This window comes from Etheostoma cragini, unplaced genomic scaffold (assembly GCF_013103735.1).
Source record: "Etheostoma cragini isolate CJK2018 unplaced genomic scaffold, CSU_Ecrag_1.0 ScbMSFa_2540, whole genome shotgun sequence".
Classification (NCBI taxonomy): domain Eukaryota; kingdom Metazoa; phylum Chordata; class Actinopteri; order Perciformes; family Percidae; genus Etheostoma; species Etheostoma cragini.
This window is the reverse complement of record NW_023266713.1, coordinates 1-1,858: the sequence shown is the minus strand read 5'-3', so window position 1 is coordinate 1,858 and position 1,858 is coordinate 1. Positions and strand designations below refer to the sequence as shown.

The following is a 1,858-nucleotide window of genomic DNA, read 5'->3' as shown; positions in this document are numbered from 1 at the left end:
TAGGGACCACTAAGGTCTATATAAAGAGACTTCAGATCCAGTATTAGGGACCACTAAGGTCTATATAAAGAGACTTCACCTGAGGTGGTGGAGCCGAGGAGAGTCGATGGCCTTCAGGTACGGGGCCTTCTGCAACTCCTGTAATATAACACAAATTCTTCTGGGTTAGGTCCCGATCTGGAATTTTTCCCTTATGATGTCATAAAGGGCAAGGTTACCTCCCCTTTCTCTGCTTTGACCACCCAGATCATTTCCCCCCCCATCCTCAGCTCTAAGCCCCCCCGTACCGGCCCTTTAAGCGTTACCTGCAGTCTCATCTCCTCCAGCAGCTCCTGGGCTCTCTGCATCCTCTGGGCGATGAGGCTCTGCAGCTGCACCGGGGCCCCGCCCCCTCCTCGCTGCACCGGGGCCCCGCCCCCTCCTGGCTGCACCGGGGCCCCGCCCCCCCAAGCCTCCTCCTCGGTCGGGCAGCGCCGCAGAGCAGAGCGAAACTCGGAGCGAATCATCGCCGGTCTGGGGGGGGGGGGGGACAGAAAAGTCAGAGAAGAAGAAAATACTTTGACTTCAACCTTAAAGGTACAGTACGCGATTATCCAATAATACATGTTAGGGTCAGATAGCGCTTTCTCTCAGGGGGGGTCAACATGGGGGTCAACATGGGGGTCAACATGGGGGTCAACATGGGGGTCAACATTGGGGTCAACATTGGGGTCAACATGGGGGTCAACATGGTGTTGTGATAGTTTGTGTGGTTTCAGAAAAGATTGCAATGACTATTCTATATCCTCTAGTGTGTGTAGTGTGTGTAGCGTGTGTGGTGTGTGTGTGTGTGTGCGTGTGTGTGTGTAGTGTGTATTGTGTACCTGGAGGACAGGACTTCGTCCATGGAGGCGCAGCGACTCCGTCCCGTTCTGATCCTCGTCCCCGCCGGCGGCGTAAGAGACTGAAAGAAAAAACGAGTCGGCAAAACCATTCCATGTCTCCGTCCATGTCTCCTTCCCTGTCTTCTTCTCTGTCTCCTTCCCTGTCTTCTTCTCTGTCTTCCGTGTCTCCTTCCCTGTCTTCCTTGTCTCCTTCCATGTCTCCTTCCATGTCTCCTTCCATGTCTCCTTCCCTGTGTCTTTCCTGTCTTCCTGTCTCCTTCCCTGTGTCTTTCCTTTCTTCCTGTCTCCTTCCATGTCTCCTTCCCTGTCTTCCATGTCTCCTTCCCTGTCTTCCTGTCTCCTTCCGTGTCTCCTTCCATGTCTCCTTCATTGTCTTCCTGTCTCCGTCTCCATATCTTTCCCTGTCTCCTTCTCTGTCTCCTTCCATGTCTCCTTCCCTGTCTCCTTCTCTGTCTCCTTCTCTGTCTCCTTCCCAGTGTTGTAGTACTAATCCTACATTTCCCATGAGCACTACGTCCAGGTATTTCATGTTACCTGCTGGGTGTTGTGTCCCTTGGGGGCCTCCAGGTGTGACTGTCTCCCCCAGGACAGCTCACTCCCCCTGGGCAGACTGCTGGTCTTCACCTTGGGCTCCTTGGACGCGGCCCGCAGCTTCGACACGTCGGTGCCGGCTCGCTGACGACCTCCGACCCCCGGAGACCCGACCGCCGCCACCTGTCCACACGAACCCCCCCGCAGCAGGAAGTCCTCCCAGGAGGATTCCCGTGGGTCGCCATCGTCCTCCTCGGCGACCAGGTCCAGGGTCAGCATGCCGTGGGAAGACGTCGACGCCTGGGGGGTGATGACGTTAATAATGTCGTAACTATGGTAACCTGGACCCTGTTCTGAGATTTTTTGTCTGGTGGAGATATGCTGCTCTATACACACTAAAATTAGTGATTATTTACATGGAGTCTGGTGGAGATATGCTGCTC

At 54.8% G+C, this 1,858-nt stretch overlaps 1 protein-coding gene across 1 annotated transcript; it reads right to left on the bottom strand.

Annotated features, from left to right (window-relative positions):
- Window positions 1-79: 79 nt before the first annotated feature.
- Window positions 80-1,716, bottom strand: LOC117940441 (pleckstrin homology domain-containing family O member 1-A-like; the record flags this gene model as incomplete). Its single annotated transcript, XM_034865740.1, has 4 exons — window positions 1,419-1,716; window positions 864-943; window positions 306-513; window positions 80-138 (listed from the first exon to the last, which is right to left on the bottom strand). Coding segments are annotated over exons 1-4 (623 nt in total), but the record flags the coding sequence as incomplete, so codon positions are not given.
- Window positions 1,717-1,858: the final 142 nt, after the last annotated feature.